Here is a 26,003-nt window from a genome sequence, read left to right on the forward strand (position 1 = left end):
AAAGATTTGGGGGGCCAACCAAACCAGCTTCCAATTGGCCCCATTACCCTGCCCCCCAAAGCACTGGCACATGTAAATGCATTTTCTCTCACACTCAATCACACAATTTCTCTCACTCTTTTTCCCCCCCATGCTCCCTCTCACAAGGGCTCATTCATACTAATTCTCTGAGCCACTGACTGATTGTTCTCAGAGGACTTTCTTTCAGTCTCATATAGTGCTACACAGGATTCATTTCTCTCTTTGTCAGTGACACCCACAAGCCTCTCTCTCACTCACATGCTCACGCATGCTCAACTGAATGCTTTTTTTTGCTTGCTTCCTCCCTCACACCTTTTTAGCCAGTTAATTCTTACACACACACTCACAAGTCATGGCCTCTTTCTTTCCCTCCCAGACATTGATTCACACACATTCTCAAACTCTCTCACATGTTAATTCTTTCTCCCACACGTACACTGTGACACTCCATCTCACAGTCACACACACATTAATTCTCTCACACATCCTTAGTACCTCTCTCTGTATGTGAGTGGCCATCTCTTGCATACTAATTCTCTCTAACAAACAATCAGCAAAGATCTTTTTCTGACTCTCTCCTTCAGATACATTCAATCAGAGTCTCTCTCTCTCTCTCTCTCTCTCTCACACACACACACACACACAATCAGCTTTCATCTCTTTTTTACCTACTCACATATGCACTTGTACATATACACAAGAAAATGAGTATTTCTGTGTAACTGTGTGTGAGAGAGTATAAATGAGTATGTGTTTAAAAGAAGGAATGAAAGAGCATGACTGAGTGTGTATATATCTGTGAGCATTGGTGTATGTGAGTGTGGCTGGATGTGAGGCTGAATGTATAAAATTTACACATGCATTGAGTTAAGAACTGAATTTATTTAAATAACACTGTTCTAATTCCTTACAAAATGTTACAATATGAATTTACTTACTTACTTACTTACTTACTTTATTTATATGTCACCTTTCTCCCAGGCTGGGATCCAAGGTGCCTTCCATAACATCAAATTAAAAACATTTACAAAAACGTTTAAATCGACTTAAAATACCACATTAAAACACTATAAAACTGATTAAAACCTAGAAAAGCTTAAACAGCTAAAATATAGTTCTGTGTGTGTGTGTGTGTGTGTGTGTGTGTGTGTGTGTGTGTGTATATATATATATATATATATATATATTAAAAAAAAACCTTCCCTGACTAAGCATTTGCCTGCAAAAGACAAACAAGGGGAGTCCAGGTTAGCCGCTTGTGGAAGGGTGTTTCAGAGGGTAGGCACAGCCACTGAGAAAGCTCTGTCTTGTATCCTACCAAGTAAGTCGGTGATGGTGACAGAATTGAGGGAAAAAAAGCTTTCTCCTGAAGATCTTAAGGTTCTGGCCTTTCAAATAGTGTGGGCCTAAGCCAAATAGGGCTTTATGGGTCATGACCAGCATTTTCAATTGTGCCCAGAAATGAACCAGTAGCCAATGAAGCTGTTTCAACAAGTGAGTTATATGCTCCCTATAAGTGGCCCCCATCAGCATTCTAGCTGCGGCGTTTTGAACCCACTGAAGTTTCTGAACAGTTTCCAAAGGCAGTCCCATTACAGTAGTTCAAGAAGGATGTAATCAAAGCATGTGTCACTGATCAGACTTCTCATGGAACCGACACAGCTGGTGTATTAATGTTAACTGTGCAAATGCAGCCAGGCACAAGGCTGTGTCCAGTAGCACACTCAAGCTGCGAGCCTGACATTTCAGGGAGACTGCAATCCCATCCAGCACAGGCAAAATCCCTATTCCCTGATCTGCCTTACGACTGACCAGGAGCATCTCTGTCTTGTCTGGATTAAGTTTCAATTTGTTTGACATTATCCATATTAACAGCAGTACAGTACAGTACAGTACAGACAAAGCATCCTTGGAATTAGGAAGGAGAAACAGAGTTGAGTGTCATCCACATATTGGTGACACTGCACCCCAAAACTCCAGATGACCTCTCCCAGCCATTACATGTAGATGTTGAATAACATGGGGTACAAAACAGAACCCTGAGTGATCTCACAGGCCAACAGCCAGGGAGTCGGAGTTCCCCAACACCACCCTCTGAGTTCACCCCTCCAAGAAAGACCAGAGCCACTGCATAACAGTACCTTCAAGTTCTATCCCAGACAGGAAGCCAAGAAAGATACCATGGTCAATGGTGTTGAAAGCCACTGAGAGGTCCAGCAGAACAGGGACACACTCCCCCTGGCCAGTTTCCTAAACAGATCATTCACCAAGGTGACCAAAGCTGTATCTGTCCCATAACCTGCTCTAAATCCAGATTGAAATTCATCTAGATAATCCGCTTCATCCAGAAACCCTTGGAGCTGGGAGGCCACCACTTGCTCCAGAACCTTGCCCAAGAATGGAATAGCAGACAGTATCTGATAGTTGGGTTGAATGTTACAAGAAAATAAAAAGATACCGTATAAGTCGAGGGCAGGTTTTGGGACCAAAATTATGGATTTTGGTATGACACGTGGATAAGTCGAGGGTAAAACCTAGGGGCATGTAAGAAAGGATATAAAGGATGATGCAAAGGAAAATGATGCCAAAGAACTTAGAAAATTCTAGCTGGGCATACCTGTTTGTGCTCATCCTAAAGGCTGGAAGGATGACAGAGCTTCTTTTTGGTGCTCCCAGGATAGACTAAGCTCTTGCCTTTTCTCACTCTATTCAGAGAAAGGGGGAGGTTCCTTTTTTATATATAGACAAGTTAAAGTACAGTACTTACACTGACCTGTGGATAACTCGACCCAGGTTTTTTGGGTCAATGTTTTGACTAAAATTTCTAGACTTATACATGAGTATACACAGTAGGTTATCATTGCATACTGTGTGTGTGTGTGTGTGTGTGTGTGTGTGAACACAGAAAGACATTTAAGCACATACATGCATATACTGAAGACATTCACACACCCAGCTAGGTTTTAGAAAGCAGACATATAAAATACTGTCAAAATACTATCTGTATTTTATTGTGAAAAAGAACAAGAGTTACTATGATAAACTAGGTGTAACATTTGGGTAACCTGGAAATTTGTGATGTATTTGAAGACAAGAAACAACTTAGCGTTTTTTGTAAGCAATTTTCTTTTAAGACAATGACCAGATGGTTCATTACTTCTAAGAAAATGCATGAAATATATGGCAGACAAAATGTTAGGTCACAAAAAGGGCAATTCATTCCATGTGTGGCAGACAGATGTACAAAAGATATACAATTTTAAAAAAAGATGCCCATACAAAATAGTTATTTCTGCATGTCTCAGATAGAAGTAAATAAGAGATGTAAAACAGAAAAGATAATGTTACAAAATGTGGCTTTGGCAATATCGCTGTTCTTATTAATTTATACTAAAATTTTACCAATACAACTCTATGAAAGAATTTCACTATGAATACACTGTGGTAAAAAAGAGCATCTCCACTACTAATCTTGTGGAATGGGGTAGGGGAAAAGTAAATATGCTGTTATGCCTAAATTAACTACTTATATTAGAATTAAAATAAAGAAGATATAATTATCACATATTTTCCCCAGAACTGGCAATTATACTAACAAAACAAGCCTTATTCTTTTATATATGTAAACATTTATTAAACATGCTCCAAAAAGGAAACATCTAGTAAATTGCTAGGATGCATTTGGTCTTTTGTAAATGCAGAGTTGCAGATTGTAATAAAATATCTGTACAACAGACAAATGAAAATTCATTCTAAGTAATAAAGCTACACAAACAATAAAATAACTAAAACTAAAAGTAAATCAGCTGTCAAAACCCTGCACAAATCAAATGGTTTCCATTTGGTGCCTGCCACCAATCTTTGTAAAGGGCATATCATTACAAAGACACACTTGGTGGGCAAACTGTGTCCCCTGTTGTCACTCACTTGGTTTTTGAAAGTAGGGACATAAGGCCTCTGCCACACTAAACAGTTATAGACTTTTGGGAATCCTGGGATTTGTAGTGTGGTAACTTACAATTCTCTGCTAGAGGGTCTCATTGCTTGCCAAACTACAAATCCCAAGATGTCCTAGGATGCATCCATAGCACTTAAAGGAAGTAGCAAAGTGTTATAAATGGTGTAGTGTGAAGAAGGCCCCACAGTAAGACCTTTGAAGTTAGTCTCAGAGAGTGTTCCATATTTGCAGGCAAGTGGCCTGGTGACATTCAGTAGTTGCTCTGTGTCAAAGATGGCACAAAAATTGAAATAACATCAAATGATGTTCTGAACACATTATTTGAAAATGAATCACAACAGCCCACCAGAGGTTCTCTAAGGTCTCTCTGAGTCCTAACTTAAGTTATTAACCTGACCACTTGCAATTGTTCTTCTGGACTGCACTGCAAGATATTACAGTTACAGGAAAGTATTACTTCTCTGCTCACATCTGTGCTAAAATGAGCTCTAGTCTGTGCACATTTAGATCTATTTGCACCATGCCCATAGTTCTGGCTGCTTCATTTTTCCAGATTTTAAAAAAACAAAGCCTGTCATCTCATAGGAACAATATCTACCATACAGATTCATCTACCACCACACAAATCTGATCTATCACCTAGATCAGAAACGGGCAACTCATGGCCCTCCAGATGTTAGACTGCAACTGCCATAAGCCCCAGCCAGCACAGGCAATGACACTGGGGGGAGGGGGGTTGAATTCAACAACATAGCAAAGGTCATAAGTTGTCACCCCAGTATTGACCATGCTATGTCAAAAGATCACTATCCAAGAGCTGTCAAGAAGCATGAATTTCTTGAAATGGACTATTGTAACCAGTCCACCAACCTGTAAGAGTAACCTTAAGCATTCACTTCTCAATCTTTCCTTACTGTCCACTAGAAGGGACTCCACTGGTAGGGATTGCCAAATAGATACCACGGTTGCTGAGATGAAGCCCTGTTAGACTAGAGCATTACAAACACCTTGTGGGAACCTACACTGACATTGCACTGTGGTTGGGAGGCCTCTTCCTGGAGTCACATCTTTTGTGGTGCTGCATAATGTCTGAGAGATCACAGTTCACACAATCTGATTCCCAGCCAGTCATATTGGTTCACCCAGGTCTATGTGATACAATCCAATTCAGTAGTTTGGAATCCTAGTTTACTGTTGCTTCCTCTGGTTTCAGTCTTAAATACCATTCAAGGTTGAAGGGGAAAAAATTGCTGAAAAGACCACTTGGATCTCCTTGGCTGACAGCAAGCCCAGAAAAGACATCTCATAACTGCCGAATAATTCATCCTATCAGCTCATTCTCAACATACTAGACAAGATGGATAAACCAAAGCAAAAGGAGATTTCTAAAAATTATAGTGCCATTTCATGTGACTGTCTGTACTTCACCATAGCTTAATATCAGTCACAAAAAGTAGACCAGTGTAATATTCTGTTTTATTCCATTAAACAGAATTTCTATTCTGACACTGAGATTTACAAATCAGTACGTGACACACAAGTGTTTTGAGCACACATCCAAGTAAAAGATCAATTGTTTTCAATGACATTTTAAGATTTCTTAAAACTTCTGAGATGTCTTATAGAATCAATGAAAATATGCCTGCAAAGGTCAAAATATCTACAAGGTATTGTATTCCTAGAAAGGGTTAACATCTTGTGAGAAATAATCTGCACTTTCGGTTCACAATATAAATGTAACAAGGAACTTGAGAAACTTTTGAAAGCTATATCTTTCAGCATTTTCTCACCAAAAGCTGCGTATAAAAGAAAAGTTATCTGCATTCAGTCTTCCAACTGGAAACTCCACTTTGCAAAAAATATAGGTAACAAATTATTTATCTAATTAAAGTGCTAATTAAAATGACCCCCAAATAAACTTTCCACAAAGATCATCAATCAATACTATGCTAATGCTATACATCATTTTAGGATATCTTTGATATCTAATTTTACAAACTCCAAACCTTAGATCTCAGACTGTGTTTGTAAAGATTCTGTTTAATTGACTCATAAATAGAGTTAAGGTTGAGATCATAATTATGTTTACATGTGGCTTCTTGCATTCAGTTCAATATGCCTCGAAAGGAAAGAAAAAACCTGCTGATGACTTCCACTTGTCAAAGTTTACTATGATATTCAGGAACTGAAACAAAAGCATTCTCATTAACAACACTGAAGGTGACTTTGTGGAAAACAGAAAACCTACATATATTATATTACCATTTTTAGCCATTTAAATTTAAAGATTTATGCAATCTTAAGTTATATGTTAAGCCAATACTTAAGCTGCAAGAAATGTATGTGAAAAGAACCTGCTCAAATCGAACTCTTTCCTTTTCTTCATCCAGATATGGACCCTTCAACTATGAGTGGAAACTGGCAAAGGATATTGGAAAGATTATCAGAAACTGTTGGAAGACTTTTGCATGCAAAAACTCTCCTCTCTCTCTCATTCATACTAACCATATGACTTAGGTCACTCCCATTTGGGACTAACAGACATTCTTTCAAGTTTTCCTCCTGAACTGTTAGTCCTCCATCTTCCCCCTCTCAACTTTCTTTGGGAAGATGGTGAGATAAATATCTCTTCTTAACCTGAACTATTCACTAGCTACATTAGGATATAGTCTCTATGTAAATACTGTCAGCCCTCCTTATCCATAGATTTTTTTTATCCACTGATTTTTTATCCATAGATTCAAGCTTCCACGGCTTGAAAATATTCCAAAAAAGTATAAATTCCAAATAGCAAACCTTGATTTTCCATTTTATATAAGGGACACCACTTTACTATGCCACTGTATATAATGGAACTTGAGCGTCCATGGAGTTTGTTATCTACAGGGCTCCTGGAACCAAACCCCAGCAGATAACAAGGGCCCACTGTATAGATTAAAGGTATTAGCAAATTTTTGTTTTAAACTACAAGCTAAATGCTTGTTTCTTTTTTGGAGTCAGTCTCAGTTCTTAGGAAAGCACAGTTAGACAACAGCACATTTCTGCTGCTCTGCTAATTTAAAGCTAGACCCTAACAGGCTTGGATTTGACATTTTTGATATTCAATATTTTTGTTTCCTTATGAAAGGCTAAAGTCTTAGAAAACTTAAATTACCCTACAGAAACACTACATGATAAGCCCTGATTAAACAAGTCTCCAGATAAAAGAAGTAAAAGACAAAGCTAAGTGCCAAATACAACAAAATAAGAAGGGGAAGAAAAGAAAAGAAAGTCTCTGCAGTTTGGTTTAGATTTGTCCCCTGCTTAGGAACGAAGGAAGGGCATAGACTATGTGAATCAAGTTGCCTCAACAATTTCTGTTTCAGCAGTCCAATTGCCAAATACTTACAGCGCATGAGAGATACACTGGTAGATCCCAGTGCAGATAAGATTATGTATTGCACAGTAGGGTGCTAAGAGATTCCTGTTCCATCACTTCATTGTAGCAATGCAATTTAGTGGAAAAGTTCAGACAAGTATTCCACCCCCACAAAATTATTGATCTTGCCAACATTACCTGGTCAGAATTCAAGGGAATGAGATAGATTTAAGAAATCAACAATATGATTGAACTTGCAGCCTCTGCTTTTTTGATACAGTAAAAAAAAAAAAAAAGTAAAATAAATTCAAAATATCGGTCTTTTTAAAAAAGGCTTTATTCATTGTTTGTGAAGAGAGGAACCTGGAAATCCTGAATAATGCCAGCCAATCACAACCTTCAACAGAGTGTGTCTGGGGCTATGGGTAAAGTAATATAAAACCAGATGCTAGTCTGTTAAATGGTTAGATAGGGCCAGTTAGGAATAGAGACATGGCTGGAGGTAGGGATAGATACATCCAATTGGTAATAGATACTGAGCTGATGAGAACATGATAAAAAGTTGGTTTGATGGCAGAGTGTGGGAAGAGTTAGGTGGTAAGTATTACTTTTTTTTTAACTAAAGTGCTCCACTGTATTGTATCTGGAGCCAGCAGAATGCTACATGTTTAAACTTCTGGGCTATACAAAAAGCTTTTCCCGCTTTGTTTTTTTTAAAAACCTCTGAGCCTGAATATATTTTATTTCTGACTTATTTAGGTCTAATCTGCAGAGCAGAGATAATACAGTTTGACATGGGTTTAACTGCCATGGCTCAATGCTATGGAATTCTGGGATTTGTAGTTTTGTGACATATACAGCTTTCTCTGTGAGACAGCTCTGGTGCCACAACAACCTACAAATCCCAGAATTCTATGGCAATGAGCCATGGAAATTAAAGCAGTGTCAAACTGCATTATTTCTGCAGTGCAGATTAGACCTTTGTAAGAGAACTGGGTCATGTGCTACCAGACTGAGTCCACCAGTAAACATATCTCCTGGTGTATTATAATGGCCAACTTGGGACTCAAGTACTAGATAGAAGCAGGGATCTTAGGGTTAAAAGGCTAGGCCCCTAGCCACTATGGGAAATTACCGCAGCCCAACAGTTGGAACTGTGCGCCCAAACAGGAGAAGGGATATATAACATCACCATACTTCTATCACATCTCTGAACAGGTTACATTTCAGAACATGCAGATATATCTGTAGAAGGCAATAATTAAAATTGTGGCAAACTGCCATCTCTTTCTGTTTAAGGTAGAGATTATCTGTTTTTTCCAAGGGTCTATAATTCTATAAAGGTAGAGTAAGTTCACAAGGGTAAGTTCCATGTGGAACTAGGCAGAAGGCAAGCCACTAGAACCTGAAAGGAATTAGAGTGAAAACAAACAAATGAAAACATACAATAATAGTTGTTGGAAGTATTATTTGGCATGCATGAGCCCATTTAAGGGATGTTAAAAGTTATTTTGATGTTCAGAAAAACATGTGGTACAGCTGTCCCCGTCACAACCACATGTAAAAATAAATCCAATGTGCATGGAGAAAGCTAGAGCACAAAGAAGACTGGCTTTTACTCTCCATTCCATTTGTTTGTTATATCAGCTTGCATATAGAGTTTAGTGTCCAACTGCATTCTGAAGAACCATACATTCTGAATAGTTTTATAATTAAGTCCAAAGTTCCTTAACTGTGCAAAGAACCAGGTAAATAAATATGCATTCCTACCTGTCTTCCAGACAAATTGATGCGATTTTCTGCCTTCCAGACTAGACGTATGTAATAACAAGACAGCAAGTACAACCAAACATCTTCTTGTGGTCTGCCATGCCCAGTGAGCACAAAACCAGCTATCCCTTAGAATCATACTTCATGGAGTTCAATCCAGTTCACTCCACTATTCCTAAAACAGAGAGAATTTTTTAAAAGTGAAGACAAGTTTATTAAGGAGCACAGTCTTCAGTTTAACTTTTAAAATGTCACTTTTATAAAGAACGTATCATTCTCATGTCCTTACATTCTGAGTTGATAATGAGATCATAAGAACACCATGAATCACCTCTTACAATTTTTCAAGTGATACTTCATATATTTTCCCACATGATTACTCCATCTATGTTGAAAAAAATGCACAAAAGGTAGAAAGTTCCCGTCAGCTGTGTGCTTTGGTTGTTGTTGTTTTTTACCAGCTATCTCAATCAGAAGAAGACTAGGAATGGGAAGGGCAGCTATGAAAGAACTGGACAAGATCCTAAAGTGCACAGATATGCAACTGAGCACTAAAGTCCGACTCATACAAGCCTTAGTACTCCCATTACCATGTAGAAATGTGAGAGTTGGACAGTGAAAAAGTGGACAGAAAGAAAAAATAACTCATTTGAGATGTGGTACTGGAGAAGGACTGGAGTGTGGCTTTGGTGCAGCTTCTGAACTCTTAGGACACATGCATCATTTAAACAGCATACCTTCAAAGTAGCCCGAAGCAGCTTTATTTTGGCCTGTCTGTATGGGGCCCATGAGTTGAGATTGACCCAAAGGAAGTTAAGAGCAACCACAATTCGCTGCATGTATATATGATGTGAAGTTGGGGAGTTGGGACTGGCGCTCCAAGCATCATTAATCCCATTTGAAAATGTGTTTTTTCCATGAAGATACCCATGAATTATTATTATTTCCATTTATTATACATCTTTTTCTTTAAAACAAACTCAAAGCATCTTAGAAAACAAACAAAAGTTAAACATAAAAAAATCACTCATGTAGAACAACTCCCACCCCTCAAAGAATATATTACAGGGGTCCTAACAATATTAACCAGTCACATCTCATTAAACAACTTGGAGCAGAAGAATATCTTAACCCAACAAGAAAATTATCAGGTTTCTAGTATGTCACTATGGTACTTTATCCTTTTAAAAAGTCTTATCTTGTATCTATCCGATACACACAAATGTGTATCCACATAGATTTAAAAAGAAAAGTTAGCTACACATATCTAACCAGAATGTCTAAGACATGTCCAGTACATATACTTCCAGATTTAGAATGTCCAAAGACAATAAAACCACAATTGACATGGTTTTATGTGCACAAGTGAGTACTTATGGTCATTTGCATTTTCCTGCACATGTGAGCATGTATCCTTGTTGTCATTTTTGGAACACTTATCTGGTCCAAAGAACAACAAACATGGTGCAATACATTAATGCTTCTGAACACTGAAGCATTTTACAGAAGTACAGTTTCACATTTTAGTCATCCTATCTCCCTCTGTACTGAGTGCCATACAGCTGTGACCAGTGCATGTCTGATACACATGCCCTTGCTTTCCTTGCCAAAAAAGTGTCCTCCTCTCTCTCCCTGGGTTGTGCTTGAACTCTTGTCCCAGGAGGTTGTGGGTGCTCTCTGAAGAAATCTTGCCAAGATGGCTACATGCTGCAGGGCTGCTTGAGTTATGCTCCAAAGGGGTGACTGTGAGCAGCATTAAGGGATTCAAACTCCTGCCTATAAGGGGCCCTGAAGACTTGTATTAGACTAGAACTACTGTGTCATTGGGACACAGGAACTGGGTCCATACACTGGTCTACACTGGAAGTTTATTGGTTACTTCCAAGTGCCACAACACAGTGACATCTTCCCTGGCAAAGTGGCCACTGGTAGTGTGCTTCAAGGGATGTCAAGGACACCCTCAGTATGATTGGCAGCTACCACTTCTGTATTTTGCCATTGTGTGTTTTCTTCCTCCCAGGCTAAGCATGCACAAGATACTACAGTTAGTCTTCCAACCATCTGTGGAATAATTACACCAGGAATTGACCAGTGATAGTCCTCCTGAACTTGGCTTGCGAAAGTGCATGGAAGTCTATCTGTCTCTCTAATTGAAATATTTCTGCTCTGCCCCATATCAAAAAGATCACAAGGCAATTTACAAATAACATTAAAACAACAGTTTAAACAATTTGAAACAATAAAAATAAGTTAAATTAGCTTAAATTTATTACACATAATAATCAGTAAAAACAGATTTTAAGTATTTTAATTTTAAAAAAAAGAAACTATGAACATTCATTTCCAGGGCTAGCTATGTTGGCCATATAGCAAAGTACAATAACATCCAAAATCCACAAAACAGTGACACCTTCTTAACAAAGGGGGATGTGATCTCACAGAGAATTGAGACATCTTGAATCTCAGAGGAAGTACCTTTGTGTATTGCTAAAGCAGTTCAAATTTTATCTGCTCAACTCTGAAATGGTTTGTTCCCACTACCACGTAACAAGAAGGAAGAGGGGTCTGCCTGCATAGATCTCTCTTCACACCATTTCAGGACAGAACAACACAACAATATCTTGGCAAAATGAGGACTGTTACTAACTTGCTCATTTTTAAAAAACTTCTCCTGTATGATTTTTAACACCTTTGCTAATGAAGAAGCCAGTGGAGCTTTGAATTTTGTGCATCTTCGTTGGCCAAATAAAGGTACCACTGATTTGTGGATTTTAGATATTATTGTACTACTGTATGGACATTCATATTTGAGATGAATAATTGAAGCCCAAAGGCCTTTCCCTTGGCACCAAAATGAAATGAGTGCTGATGCCAACCAAGCCTCCTAAAAGTGAGAGTTCCACAATTGGGGTGCCACAGCTGAGAAGTTCCTGTTGCATGTTCCAACACTGTGTATTACTGACCTCACTGTTGGGTCACAGAGGAACCACACGCACACACCCCATCACACCTGAGTCATCAGGCAGAGACATAAAGGGAGATGTGTTCTCTCAAGTATCAAGGTCCCAAATTGTTGTAGACCAACCACATCTGAAGGGCAGTTGTTACCCATTCCTGAACTGGAGTACAACACTTCCCCACATGCTACCAGGTCCAACATTTAAAAAAAAAAAAATAAACCCACAGATTTTCAAGATTTTTCACAAAGCTGAAATACAAATGGTAGTACTGTATCTCAGACACCTAAATATTACATGAACAAAATGCAACAGCAACATTGCTTTGTTACTTAGAACAAATTTATAAATGGCTGATTTTCTGATGCTTCATATGTCATGCATTTCTTTTGCCTCCTAAGCATTTATCTCGGTTTTTAACATTTTACATTTTCTACTGGTCATTTATCTTACTTTTTATAGCATGAAGCTGCCTATCTAGGAATAGCATAAGCCAAATATAAGGGAAAAGGCTTCTTTCCACAAAGGTTTAGTCACGTAATTTTTGTGCTTTTCTTTAAAGTTACCAGCTATTAAAAGTTTAGTTCCAACCTATTCTATTTCTCACCTTATAAAGCAAACCATTGTTGCTATACATAATACATGGTGTTCAGTTCTTGATAAGGCAAAGATAAACTGGAAAATACAGTCCAAAGCAGATATATAATTTAAAAAAGAAAAAGAAAACAGTGGTTTTATTTAAATTATGGTGGAACAGTCTCTATCATGATAAAGTTTTGCAATTATATTTATCAGATATAGGCTACCCAAAATAGAAGTGTAATGACATTTTTATCTAACTTCATTCATTCATATACTTCAACACCGTAGCAAATGGAAACTATTTAAAAGCTATTAATGCTGGCCTTCCTGGGAAAGGAAAATATGTAAATTATGTGCTTGCCAATTTCTCCATGGAAATTGTTCTTAACACTAATTCAGCTTAATTGGGGGGTTTAAGGTTTGTTTTTGAGTCTAACAAGTTATTAATCCTGCTATTTATACTTATATCCTGCTCCTCCCTTAGACGTTCAGTTCCAGCTCTATCTGCATCATTGTAGACTTAAGAAAATCATAATTCCTGAGCTAATTACAAATCAAACCCAACTTTTATGAAATTACATACCCTCCAACATTTCACAGATGAAAACTGGGACACATGTGGCCAAACAATACCGGAGTGTGGTGAAGACAGAAATTGTTATTAATGAGGACGAATCTACAAGCCTGAAAATGCTGCCACAGTTTGCTTTTTTTCTGGAGCCTAGTAGACAAGATTCTGCCCGCACCTCTCCCCTTTCCTCTGCATTGAATGCAAACTACTTTTGCACTTTAAACTCAGTTGACAGTGACTGAAATAAACTGAGAAAAGAGGGGAAATTGGAAGAGGAGAGAGAAAGTGGGACATTTTAAAAACAGCTGAAAAAGTGAGACAATAGAAGATTACTCAGAACTGTCTTTGCCAAACCAGGACCATTTGGTGGGTATGAAATTAGTGCTTTCATAAACAGCTCGCCTCAGTCACCTTATAATCATAACCTCCCTCTTCTCTTACTTGTTGAAAGCTGACTTCAGCAGTATTGAGGAAAGTGCTCCTGTTCCTACTGTTCTGGCAGATTGCGAAGTGATTGGCCTAGTCCTACTTATTTTGTGTGTGCCCTGAGCTGAAATTGCCATTGGGGAGAAACAGAAGGTTGTTGTTGTCTGCTTAGTGTTGTTATTTTTTTAAAAAAGTTAATAAAATTAAATTGTTCAATGTAAAACGTACTGCTAAGTGTTATAAAGAAGGGAAAGTGATATCCTTGTGCAGATCCATGTGAACACCAAGGACTATCACACGAGCCTTGGTCCCACCACAATCACATTATTAAAATAAATCAAAAACATACTGGTGGGGGCACTTACTCATATGACTATCCAACATTGGAACACCCAACTCCAGGAAGTTACCACATTTGAGGAAAAATAATATAGCAGCATTTTGGGATCTTATTGATGGATGCTTCCTGTCAATGTAAAGGGGTGCTCTAAGAGCAATGGAGAAACAAAATGGCTATGAAGTCGTGCGATGACTACAGGCAGCCATCCATATCCATGTATCCTTTATCCATGAATTCAACCATGCACAGGTTGAAAAGATTCCAAAAATATACAAATTCCCAAAAGCAAACCTCAATTTTTCTATTTGGCATAAGAGACACAATTTCACTATGCTGTTGTATATAAGAAGCCCTGAGTATCCACTGATTTTGGTATCCATGGGGATGTCCTGGAACCAAATCCCAGTGGATAGCAAGGGACCACTGTATTGTCAAAGGTGATTCGGTAGCTTTAGTAGCAGATTAAAAGGTGTGTGTGATAAAAGTCCCAAGTATCTTTGACTAAGGGGGAGCACAATGGACTGGCCAAGGAGCCTCACCTCAGCATGTCACTGAAGCTGGTTTTAAAACACAGCTGCCCCCTATCTGGGAGCCTCTAAGAAAGTAGATAATTTACAAGACATCAAGTAGCTTTTCTCAATCCTCTAGCAACTCCCAGCTCAACACATGTAGCAAGCAGTGGCTCTGCTTCCCCCTCTCTTGTAGCGGAGTAGTAGTTGGTCACCTCAGGTTCTGTTTGCACATCTCAGGCTTGGAACTCTGGAGAAGTAAAAGGTATGAATTTTGCTGACTTTAAAGAAAGGCCAGAAGTTGACACCATATGATGTCACTATCCTGAAGAATGTATCATTGAATACTAAACTTAGGGTGGTTGCATTCCCCATGTATAAGTATGGTCATGAAAGCTGGACAGTGAAGAAAGCTGAGAGGAAGAAAATCAGCTCATCTGAAATGTTAAAGAAGACTGCTAAAAAGACAAATAAATGGGCCACACAGCAAATCAGGCCTGAACTCTCCATAGAAGCTAAGATGACTAAGCTGAGGCTATCATGCTTTGACCCGTATCATGAAAAGACATGACTCACTAGAAAAGAAAATAATGCTTGGTAAAGTGGAGGGAAGTAGGAAAAGAGGAAGACTACATTCCAGATGAACAGACTCATTGGAAAAGCCTCAGGCCTGGGTCTGCACGACCTGAGCAGGGCTATTGATGATACAGGGACTTGGAGGTCTTTCATTCACAGAGTACCATAAGTCCAAGTTGACTTGAAGGCAGTTAACAACTACAACCAACCCTGAAGTATACCTTGATCTAGTGCAGAAAAAGGTTAGCGATAAACAATGGTTGTCCATGGTGGAATGAGGGTCTACCTTCCCAGCTATATTGAAGTAAAATAGACAAGTGTATAAGGCCAATGGGATTTGCTTATTCAACAAAGCCAGATTTTATTTGTTTATTTGGTAACCAGTTTTACAGCAAGGCATGTAAGATTCCATCCTTAGCTATTGGGATAGAAGGGAGAGATGTGAAGTTTGTTTCTTCATGATGGCAGCAAATTGTAGGAAAAGTAAGAGACCAAAAGAGCAACTGGTGAACACCTGGAGACACCATTATGGTGAAACAGGATGAAGAAAAAAACTGGTCAAAGCCTTTTTTTTTCTTTATTATCTTTAGTTAGATTTACAGTGAACTCTCAGTGAACTCAAGGCAACATATATGGCTACCCACCTCCCCAGGTTATCTGGGATGATGAACCCAAACTCCTGGACTCAGTGGAGATAACTCCCTCAACAGTTAAATTTGTGTGGCCAGATAAGGACAGAAGCACACACTTCATCCAGCTCCAGGAATGGCCCGGATGACCTGTAATGAGGCAACTCCTGTCTTTCCTAGCTCCCATGTGCATGCAAAGCATATCACCCCTTGTTATCAGGCATAGCAAGTGGTCCCAGTTTACCCTATGTGTGTGCCTATTTCTTATAGGGACCCAATTCCAAATTACATTGAAAATACAAGCTGGAGGAAAAGTGAGGATTTCCTTCATAATAAGACAATGAAACTTATTGATCAAACAAAAGTGCTGTATTTTGGGGAGATGTTTGTAACTGATATGTTTGCAACTAAAAAAAAAGAGGAGGATGGCTTAAAATTATTTATTTCAGAAATGTAAATTTATAAAAACTCATTGGACTAAATTGTGATGGGTATCATGCAGTCCTCCAGAGCTATTGCACTGCAACGCCTAGCATTCCTTACCACTTTCTGCTGTCTTCAGCTGTTGGGACAAGAGGACCAAATAATTATGATGGCTGGGCTAAACTGATATACACTGAATGCAAAAATGCTCTTAAAATCACCTATCACATGTGTGTGCACACTGATCTTCTTCTAAGAAAAAAAATCAGAGTACCAAGAACTGGAAAGAATTCTCTCAGTGTGTATGCATGTGTGAGGCCACTGCTTATAATTCTCATCATCCTGTAATTTCTTGGGGAAAGCTGAGAAACCAAACAGGCCAGCTGCTCTCTCCGACACAAGCAGAGAGATTATATCAAGTCAGAAGAACTAAGAATAAATTAGACTGGCTAAAACCAGATTCTCATATTTCATATACCAGATTAGCTACTTTGGCTTCACTAGTTTGCACCAGAGTAAAACAGCAAGATCAGAATCAGACACTCAGTTTTCATAACACAGTCTGAAACATTAATAGTCTTGTGAAGAAATGCTGTTTAAAAATGCACAGATACCATATGCCAATCCCCAACAGCATGAATAAACTGAATTATGTAGGCATCCAACATTCACATCAGCATTAGTCAGTTTGTATTTCAAGCCTCCAAATGTGTTAGCATAGTTGATGAAGGAGATGATGAAGAAGAAAGGGCCTGTTTGTATTTCCTTATTCAGAAGTCAGCAGTTTTTATGCATATACTATATATATATATATATATATATATATATATATATTCATTCATTCACAAGTGACACAAATGCAATCAGGTAGCATAGTGTGCAATTTCAAATTCAAGTTACAATTTTCCTCCCTTGCATTCAGGCTATCGATTCCCCTGTTTTTTCGGATGAAAATCATTAAGAATAAATGAAAGTTATAAGAAAAGGTGAAACTGGGTAATATCATGGTTCTTTAAAAGAAAATGGGATCTCTTATTATACTCCCTTAACATTTTTTACCCGTGGCATCATTAAGGAACAAAAAGAAGTTTTTGTTTGTGAAGGGTTGAAAATGTGGCCAAGGAAAGAGAAAACTATGGAGGAGGTATCTTTGTGAAGGGAGCAAAAGGCCATCTTCCAGCCTTTTTAACCCTGGGTGTGAAAACCTGTCTAAGGAAAGCAGTTAAAGAGCTGGAGGAAGTTAGAATGTGTTGCAACTGTGTACAGGATAGGAGCTCCTAAACATAGTACTGGAAATGTGCGGAACAGTCTCCCTTCCTGAGCTGGCTGAGTGGTGTTTGAGTCCCCTCAGCTTGTTGTACTGGGGGACTTCAGCATCCATGCAGGAACTGCTCTGTCGGGCGCAGCTCAGGACTTCATGTCTGCCATGAAGTCCCAAGCAATATCTGTGCTTTCTGTATGTCACTGGGACCTCTCTGCATATGTTCAGAGGCATTTTTCCTCCATGTCTTCTGACTACTAAAATGAATGGTTGGAAACTTGTTGGGCTATTCAAAATATGTAACTGTAAATTAGGCACTCATGACTGTTTCATATTCACAGTCCCTACATAGCCCCTAATTTAAAGGATACATGGGGACTATGAAAGTTCCCCAATCCCTATTTACAGGGCAGCAGCCACTGCAATCAACAGAGGTCTTTTCTGATCGATCATGAAGCAGCTGGCTGAAGTTCCAAACACTCCTTGCCCAAGTGATTACCAGGGCAAGGGGAAATTGCAACAGGGACTGCTAATAGGAGGATGTGGAAATGTCAGTTAACTGATAGGAAAACAGACTCACCTCAAACAGAACAGCTGTGGCTGAGTAAGTGAGGACTGGGTCAGGTCAGGATTCACTACATAGTTCTGTAACTACGCACTTATCAATTTGTATTTCCTCAACAGGATACTAGCCAATATTTTGCTACCAAGCCCAGACATGATTTACAGAGCCCCGGAGATTGATGAAATATAACCATAGATTTCGTATGCATTATTTCATTTGGCCTATATTTGATTTAAATAGCCTACTCTCCCTCTTCCCATTCTGCCCCTTTCTGCATATGCTGCTTTATACAGTACTTGTACAGAAAAGCTAAAATCTAACCAACATGTCAATGAAGCAGGGGAGAATTCATTTACTGCCCAAATAAACTTCTTCACAGCTGAAACAGCTGACTCCTGAAAATCTGACAACCAAGGTTTTTTCTCTACATTTTTACTGAGTTTTCGTTCTTACTTCTTCAACCAGCACCAGCACCTTATCACCATGGCACAGTTACCAAAAAAAAACCTCTTAAAGATCACAGAACATAAAGAAAATGGCATTGCTATAGTGGTTCTAAAAGTATATCTTTAGGTCTATCAATATAATTAGAAGGCCAAAAAAGAGAAAGTGGGAGGGAGACAAAGTAAAAGCCACAAATTTCCTGCTTGACTACCACAAACTTTTGATTTTCAGTGTACGACCTGGAAATTTAATGAAGGAAGCTTTGCATTTAGAAGTTTAATTATCAACTCAGTTAAGTGGATTATAATGAAAGATATCTCTAGCAAGGGAGACCAAACAGATGCATTATGAATACATTAAGGAAAACACCAGAGAACCAAGTTTCCATCAGCAAAAAGGATTTTAATTAAAAGAATCATAGAATGGAACTCTTCTGTGAAGTGATATTACTCTTATACTCTGTTCATCATTAGGTACTATGAGCACAAGGCAAGGAAACTACTCCCAAGTTTGGATAATAATTTCTGACACATTTCTTCATGGCCTAGAATATGAACAGGTCATTCAAAAAGGAGATGCAAGTGAAAGCAAGCTTTTTTCATCTGTATGCAAATAGACAGCATTATACATCTGTCCAAATGCCTGAAAGGCTTCTGTAATAAAGCTATACTCAGAAGATGGACATGGATTCCTTATTCTACAGAAAACTGACAGATAGCATGCAATGGAAAATGCTGAGGAGTCATGAAGATCAGACAAGCAGATCTCATAAATAACTTCTCCTCAAATGGTTCAACTTCAGAGTGAACAAAGTGATATATAAAATCCATCTTTACTTTACAAACATTTTTTCTTAAACACATTTTATTATAGCAAGGATCTCATTTAAAAAATGGATTAAAACCAATTAGCAGGCACAACAAGTACAGATCTACTGGAATTCTGACTTGCCATTTAGCAATTAATTCAATGGATGCAGCAACTGGATTTAGGCCATTGTTGCCATTGGTTCTTAGCTAGACTATTGTCACACACACTAGCTTCCTTTAAAGATGGTTTAGAAGCTTCACTTGGTGAAGAATACAGATGTCCAGCTGCTTGCATCCTCACAGAGTATCTTACCATGATCTGATGACTGTAGGATTATGTGAGTGTTAACCATGAAAATAAAATTTCCTAATTCTGGACCCACAGAAATTTCTGAACAGTCTCCAAAGAAACACCACAAAGAGTATGATACAGTAACCCAAATGAGAAGTAATCAAGGCATGCATTAACATGGCCAGATCTGACATGGTTCAGACAATGCACAAGCTGTAACTGCAAATGTGCTCCTGGTCAAGGCCTGAGCTCCCTGACTTACAGGTGAGTACAAGAGTACACCCAAACTACAAACCTGAAATTTAAGTGGTAGCATAACCATATCCAGCTCAGGTTGAATGCCTTTTCCCTGCTCTACCTTTTGATTCATGAAAAGCACCTTTGTCTTGTCTGCTTCTGTTTGCTCACTCTCACCAAGTCCCTAACAGTCTGCAGACACTGAAGTTTGATGAAAAGAGTTGGGTGTCTCACCAAGTTGGTTTATAAAAGTCTAGATAACTTCTCCCTGCCACTTTATGTTGATGCTGAATAGCATGGGGGACAGAAATCAAAAAGAAATCTCACCCCCAGCACCACATTTTGGTCTCTTGCCTCCAGGAAAGAACAGAGCCACTGTGAAAGAGTGCCTCCAAGACCCATTGCAGACAGGAGGAAGTCAAGGCTGAAGGTATAAAAAGCTGTTGAAAGGTCCAACAGAACCAAAAGGGACACACTTCCCTTCTCTAGTCCCCTGAACAGTTAATCCACCAAGGCAACCAAAGCATCACAATCACATAATAAAGTCTCAAGCCAGACTCAAATGAATCTAGATAATTCACTTCATCCAGGAACCCTTGGAGCTAGACAGCTATCACAAACTCCTGAATCTTGCCCAAAAATAGTTTATTGGAGACTAGAGGGGGGAATTCAGTGTAGTGAAGGTTCAAGCAGGATTCCCCCCCCCCCCCAATAATAGCCTCATCACAACCCCTCTTAGACAGGTTAGAGCCCACCCTTTCTGTAGCAAATTATTCACCACTGTGCTTACACACATCCAGTTCTTCTCTGGCTGCTTTTATAAGCCATGAACAGCATGCATCTGACATCCATGTGCCAGCTCTTACTTCTCCAGGGATCCTGTCCACATACTCACGTTGCACAAATTCAAGCATATGCCTATATAAACAGCAGCATCTAAGCCAGAGTGGATCTGAGCAGTTGTGAGACAGCCATACTGAGTAAAACTTGCTGTTGGCTACTGTAAAAACCGTTACTGTAGTTCAGGGTTGTTGCTTTTTAATTAACCAGACAACAGTGGTGTTGCCCTGGAACATTCAGTGCCAGTTCCAAGCACCATCAGCAATATTTTATTCTCACCCAGGGATTTTTTATATCTAAAAAAAATATTCAGGATATATTGCAGGAAATAAGCATGTGCTTATATTGTTCAGTGCTTACAATTTATCCTGGGTTCTTGGACCATTCCTCCTCCTACTCATACCTGGATTTGGTGGGGGGAGGGGGGAGTGAAACAAATGTTCCTTACTGTATTTAAAATTATTAGAACACTATACCATCAAAAAAAGAGGAGGAGGAGGAGGAGGCATGCTGACATGAGTCTTACAACATAGACAGCCAATAGTGAGCAAAAGGGCTGAAAATACCTGAATGATGTTTGGATAGAATTGCCTACATTGACATGAGGTCTGACTGAGGATTAGCCAAAATGTCATACATATTCCTTCAGCTTTCCCTAGTCCCCACTCCAACCACAGCTGGGTTCTACAGGGACTAGAGGCTCCAAGTGGATGTAAACATATTTTATTTACTACCCTAGAGTTGCCTCCAACTCATGGGGACCATATGAATGAGACATCTTCAACCCCCCCCCCCCCCATCCTCCACTGCTCTGCTCCATTCCTGTACATTCATGCCCTTGGCCACCTGACTGAGTCTATCCATCTGGTATGTGGTCTCCCTCTCTTTCCATCTTTCTAAACATTAACTTTGTTTCAAACGAGTCATGCCTTACCATGATTTGCCAAAATATGACAGCCTCAGTTTTGTCATCTTATCTTCCAGGGGGATTCCTGGCTTGATTTGTTCAAGGTCCCGTTTGTTTGTCTTTCTGTCTACAGTATCCTCAGCACTCTTCCCCAGCACCACATTTCAAATGAGATTATTCTTTTCCTATACGTTTTCTTCACTGTCCAGCTCTCACACCCATACACAGTAATGAGGAGTACTATGGGTTGGACAATTCTGACCTTAGTGCTCAGTTGTATATCTTTACTCTTTAAAATATTCTCTAGCTCTTTCATAGCTGTCCTTCCCATTCCTAGTCTTCTTCTTATTTTGGAATTCCTTGGTGCACTCCATTAGCCATCGTATGCTTTACAATGTAGTTCCTAGTGCTTCTACCTTTCCTGAACTCCACTTGGGCTTCTAGGATTTCTCCCTCCATATTTCACACCAGGACGATTGGCATCTGTGCTGCAGAATTTTGAGCATGATTTTGTTTTCATGGGAGATTAATGCTATGGTCTTGTAATTGCTGCAGGGTTTTATGTTTCCCTTTTTGTGGATTATGATGTATATGTTGATCATTTCCAGTCTGTTGGCCACCATTTTGTTTTCCATATTTGTTCACACATGTAAGTTAGCACTAGAGTTGCTTCTGTCTGTGTGTATTGTAGCAGTTCAATTGGAATATTGTATAGTTGGCCCTTCTTATACACGGATTTTTTATACACGGATTCAAGCATCCACAGTTTGAAAATGGTCAAAAAGAGTATAAATTTCAAATATCAAACCTTGATTTTCTATTTTTATAATGGACATCATTTTGCTATGTTATTATATTTAATGGGACTTGAGCATCCACAGATTTTGTTATACACGGGATCTTGGAACCAAACCCCAGCATATAACAAGGGTCCACTGTATGTTACTGGTGATTTGTTTTTACTAGTTTCTCATATCGCAGCTTCTACTTCACTTTGCAATGCACCACCAACCAGTAAAAAAAGACACTTTCTGCTGTGAGAACTCTTATCTCTTTGCAGGAGCCTGGAAGAGCCCTTAATCTGCAAATACATTCTTCACAGCAGGCTGTCTTGTGAATTGCATTCTGTTATTGTAAGACAGAACAGAGGTCCCCTGATCACTTGAGACAACTCCACCAGGTGACTTCTTGCAGACACAATAGTGGCTAAAAAGTAAGATTTCTTCATTTCACCACTGCCATGGAGGCAGCTTTCTGATGAGTCCTTACCTTTATTCAGCCAGCCCTGTTCCAAGTTTTCTGCCCTAATACTCTGATCCCCACCCCACTCATTTAATCACTGCCAACTTCCTAGTGTTCTACGGGATTTGCTTAGCTCCATTACATGGGAAAGGAATCATGTTTATTGCCTTGGCCAGCTCTCTGTTCCACAGGCCAACCAGGGCTTCAACAGGATCACCTTTCATGGCACAGGAAATTCACTAAGAGCCATCAGGAATCCATCTAGATCCATAAGCTTCCTGGGATGGATCATTTTAATTTCCTAGCCACACCTGCAGAGGTTCTGTGTCCTGGTGAAGCTAAATCCCAGCACATAGTGATATGCTCATGACAGAAAGTTCTTCAACACCCAGATCATCATCATCCTACCCAGCAGAGAAAAAGTGTAGCCTTCAGCATGGGCAGAGGCAGACACCACACTGAACAAATCTATAAAGTTACTCCCAGCAGAGCAGCCTCAGCATGGATGGTGAAGTCCCCCAATATAACAAGCTGGGGAGGTGCCAACATCCCTGCAGATACCACCTACATTAGCTCAGGAAGAGAGACGGTTGAGCAATGAAGTGGGTTGTACACCAAAAGAATCTTATAGTGTCCCACTTTCACAGACAGGCATACTAAAGGCACTCATTGGAGTGTATTGTTTGTATACAACAACACGTTGAAGCTACCACATTGAGTTTACTTTCAAGCCCACATCGCCCACTTTTGCTATACATTTGCTGTCTTCCATAGGCTTCATATATTGTTTAAGTAGCATCAAAGTAAAACCCTAGCGCACAACACTGACCTCCTTCTTACCTGGATTTCCAGCTTACTATGATGCAGATTCTCCAAAGAAAACTTTTGCAGTACCATACCCTAGCAAGGACAATTATCTCTTCAGTCTGTAGGAGACCAGAGTTCACGTTCTATCATCACTGGTCTTATCATTTTTGACCTTCCCTGCTGTCACTCCCATTATAGTTCAATTAAGAGAGGAGCCCTGCAGTGGCTTGATGAGCATCTGCTGGCAATACCTGGCAATAATTCAATAAGAACGCACCATAGGAAGAAATAATGAGAAGTCAACTCAGTTGTTCCTTTTCCCCTTGAGAATGCAGAGCAGCTTGGCTTATGGGAAAGAGCATGACCTACAGAACATTATACACCCATTGCACATTTCAGATTTTTAAGCATGTCATTATTATCCCAGAACAAGAATATATTTGTTTATTCTTCATTTACACAAAGTCAAGACATTTCCTAAAATCTTCTTTGTCTTCTTCTTCTTCTTCTTTCTATTAGAAGATTTTCACACAGCCGCACTTCCTAAACAATCCAGCCATGTTTTATTAGCGCTTACCCCACAGTAAGTGCTGGTCTGAAAATCTCCTTAGTTTAGATTTTGGGTGTAAATATTGTTGGTATAAATGCTTTATAATGAGTAAAAATGTCATTCCCCAGTGTTTTATCAACACAGTTGCACTAACCTAGGAAGATGAAGAACTTTCTTGGACTGACATCCTAACTTTGCATATTGCACATGTGAAGAGAGCATAAAGCAAAGACCCAGCTGCTCGCATTTAAGAAATAATGATCTAAAACCAAGAAACCAAAGGCAGACTACAAAATTTAAAGTAACAGTTTATATATATTATAAATATGTAATATTACAAAGGGATTTTTTTTTTAAAAAAAGCACCACCTTTTTTTAAAGAAAGTATTAAAATACATTTAAACCATGATTAAAAATATGCAAAATACAAAAAGAAGCAAACTGCTTTGAACACTACTCTGCCATGTAATTAAAAAGCTAGTTGGGATGGGTTGTTTGGTCTCAACTAGAGACGATTGATTGAACGACTGGTAACATCTTAACCAATGTTTATGTAAGTCCCATTAATTCTATGAGACAATTCTGGATACAGTTATATGTGACAGCCTTACATGTCCACACTTCAAGCACAGACATTGAGTGTATTGAGGCCAACTATGTAATGTCAGAGCAAAACTAGTGGTGCATTCCTGACCATTAAGGGTGCTTACGAGAAGGACACATTATAACTCAGTCTTTAGAGCCATTCAGAAAAATTCAGAAATGGGCAAAAGGGACAAGAATTCAGGGAGGGTTTGCCTAGCAGTTTTCCCAGCAGAAAAAGGAAAGCTGTCTGATTCTTGGTAATAGCATCATATTGCATGGTTCTAGCCATTTGTGTGTGTGTGTGTATTTATTGTGAGAAGGTGTGGTATAGTGGTCTGAGTGTTGGACTATGGCTCTGGAGACCAGGGTTTGATTCCCAGATCAGCTATGAAACCCACTGGGGGATATTTGGAAAGTCACATGCTCTCAGCCTCAAGGGGAGGCAATGACAAACCTCTTTTGTACAAATCTTGCCAAGAATACCCCATGATATACTCACCTTAGGGTCAGCATCAGTCAGAAACTACTTGAAGGGACACAAACACATAGTTATTTCCTTCACTCATTTCTTGAAAGCCTTCCATGACCATGTAGCCTCCTAAAGGTCCAGAGTTTGATGCTAACACACACTTGACCTCTGCTTCTCCAGCTCCACCAACCACTGTTGTGAGGTATCTTGATCCCTCACTAAAAATCCACTTTGGCTCTATTTTGTGCTCCTGTGCTTAGAACTACAGTACCTCCAAGAAGAACTCTGAAATAAATGAGAGAAACAATGCAATAGGAAGGTGTCAGAGAGGGCAACAGAGAATTGTCCCTCTCTGATTTCTTTGTGAACCAGCATGGTGTAGTGGAACAATAACTGAGGAAGGTCAAGGAAGAAAGTGCAAAGTCTGACTTGCTGCTGAACATAAGGAAAATAAAAATAATGACCATGGATGACCTACATAAATTTAAATTAGACAATAAGGAAATTGAAATAGTTAAGGATTTCTTGTACCTTGGATCTAACATCACTCAGAACAGAGACTGCAATCAAGAAATATGAAGACTAGGAATGGGAAAGGCAGTCATGAAAGAACTAGACAAGTTCCTAAAGAGTAAAGCTATACAACTGAGTACTAAAGTTAGAAGCGTCCAACCCATTGTATTCCCCATTACCATGTATAGATGCAAGAGATGGACAGTGAAAAAAAAGGATTAATAGAAAATCAACCCATTTGAGATTTGGTGCTGGAGAAGAGTGCTGAGGATACCACGGGCAGCCAAAAAGACAAAACAAATGGTTCCTAGAACAGACCAAGCCTGAAGTACCCCCAGAAGCCAAAATGATCAAATCGAGGC

At 39.1% G+C, this 26,003-nt stretch overlaps 1 protein-coding gene across 1 annotated transcript in view; it reads right to left on the reverse strand.

The window, feature by feature from the left end:
• THSD7B (thrombospondin type 1 domain containing 7B) overlaps window positions 1-26,003 on the reverse strand; it is a 597,991-nt gene that overhangs the window by 484,908 nt on the left and 87,080 nt on the right. The window contains exon 2 of the mRNA XM_089520110.1: window positions 9,108-9,282. Within this exon, the coding sequence (XP_089376236.1) occupies window positions 9,108-9,246 (139 nt within the window). The 5' untranslated portion in view covers window positions 9,247-9,282. The remainder of the gene's footprint in view (window positions 1-9,107; window positions 9,283-26,003) is intronic.

The sequence above is a fragment of the Sceloporus occidentalis genome, unplaced genomic scaffold (assembly GCF_023333645.1).
Source record: "Sceloporus occidentalis isolate IW3139 unplaced genomic scaffold, rSceOcc1.0.p SCAF_4, whole genome shotgun sequence".
NCBI classification, from domain to species: domain Eukaryota; kingdom Metazoa; phylum Chordata; class Lepidosauria; order Squamata; family Phrynosomatidae; genus Sceloporus; species Sceloporus occidentalis.